This window comes from Meleagris gallopavo, chromosome 17, assembly GCF_000146605.3.
Source record: "Meleagris gallopavo isolate NT-WF06-2002-E0010 breed Aviagen turkey brand Nicholas breeding stock chromosome 17, Turkey_5.1, whole genome shotgun sequence".
Taxonomy (NCBI): Eukaryota; Metazoa; Chordata; class Aves; order Galliformes; family Phasianidae; genus Meleagris; species Meleagris gallopavo.
Window position 1 is genome coordinate 8,031,848 of NC_015027.2, and position 1,705 is coordinate 8,033,552.

Here is a 1,705-nt window from a genome sequence, read left to right on the forward strand (position 1 = left end):
CTGCCCCGCGGCGATGGGCCGCGCTGGGAGCTGCGGATCCGGCTCGGCCCTCCGGCCTCCATCTCCGCCGCGTGGCCGCGGTCCAAACGCAGCCTTCGCCCTCCCCAGGACTCAGAGCCCGGCTCGGGGGTCGCTGCCACCCGCGCTGTGCTTCACCGCGGCCTCAGGGAGGACTCGGCGCTATTGCGTAATGCTCGGTGCTGTTAAGTGCTCTACCTGCAAAGAGGAGAGGGCTGCGCGTTACTGACCCTCTGCCCGCTTTGTTCATTGCAGTACATAGCTGTGCACATCGTACCTGATCAGATGATGTCCTTTGGGGGCTCCACGGATCCCTGCGCTCTCTGCAGCCTCTACAGCATTGGCAAAATCGGAGGGCAGCAGAACAAGACCTACACCAAGCTGCTGTGCGATATGATTGCAAAGCACTTGCACGTATCTGCAGACAGGTAGGGCTGGGATGTGGTCCATTTCATCTGCTGCTTTGGAATCTTCATTTGAAAATATAAAAAGCCAGCAATAAGTGCTTAGGAGAACACAAAGTAATCTCCTGCAGCTCTTCGTGTCCGTTTAAAAGTTTGTTGCCTGCATCTTTCCCTTGGAAGTTCTCCAGAAAGCTTTGTAGGAAAGAACACCTGAGCGTTAGCAGGTGGTAGAGTCCACAATGCAGATTCATTCACTCCTGGAGTGTGATGTTTCCTCATGGTGGGGCCTGAAAGCACGAGGGAGGAGCAGTAGTAGGCTGGTGCTCACAGGCAAGTAGGAACTAGCAGGCTGCAGACAATTTATGCACTGCCTCACATCCACGTGTTGGAAGGAAGAAGCACAGAGCCACTGGGCTGTGTGTTGGTCTGCTGTGCGAGACTGCAGTGCTCTGAAACAAGAGGTTGGTCTCTGGAATTATGGACAGGCTGCTACCCAAAAGGTGTCTGAGTTGTTCCTGACTGAAGAGCTTGTATTGGATAGAAAGTACAGTTCCAGAGGCTCCAGGAATATCAGCTGATGGAGGTTATCACACAGTGTTAAACAGGTTTCAGTAAGAACTCTTGTTTCTGGGAGACAGGAGAGCACTCTCCTCTATCCTGTTGCCTTGTCTCACTCATTCCTTACACAAACTAGTTAATAAGTCATTTTTTGTGTATTTCTGTGCCTCTTCTGCAGGGTGTACATCAACTACTTCGACATAAATGCTGCCAATGTGGGCTGGAACGGTTCCACCTTTGCATAGAGCTTTCCCTCCTGTGCCCAGAGGCTGCTCCCATTCCTCCCCTCGTGCTGCCCGTTAGAGACCACCACACAGCTGGCCCTGTGCTGTTGTGTGCACTCACAGATGGATGGCTCCTCGTTAGTGTGTTTCAGTACTGCTGCTTCAACATTCCTCTGTTTTCTCTGTGTAGAAAACAAATAAAGATTTAGAAATAAGCTGTCTGGTGTGGCCTTCAGTTGTGGATGGGTGACTGCTGCGGTTGTTAAAACAAATGGCGGATTTGGGTTTGTTTCTGCATGGGGGAGCTGGTACTTCACAGTTATGCTGGCTCGGAGGAATGCAGCAGTGCCACAGGGCCGTTTTTACCTCACTTCGCTCCATAAGTGCGCTTAGACCTCTTTGTTGCCCTAGACATCCTTACAGCGTCGTGCAGTCAGCGCCGCGTAGGGCTCACGGCTTCGAGATTCCCCTCGGCCGCCAACCCCCTTCCCGCCTTCCCTC

The 1,705-nt window shown here is 52.8% G+C and overlaps 1 protein-coding gene across 1 annotated transcript; it reads left to right on the forward strand.

Annotated features, from left to right (window-relative positions):
* Positions 1-13: 13 nt before the first annotated feature.
* Positions 14-1,416, forward strand: MIF (macrophage migration inhibitory factor). Its single transcript, XM_019620922.2, has 3 exons — positions 14-80; positions 209-446; positions 1,159-1,416. The coding sequence occupies exons 1-3, from the start codon at positions 14-16 to the stop codon at positions 1,223-1,225; spliced, it is 372 nt and encodes a 123-aa protein (XP_019476467.1). The 3' UTR covers positions 1,226-1,416.
* The last annotated feature ends 289 nt before the right edge of the window (positions 1,417-1,705 follow it).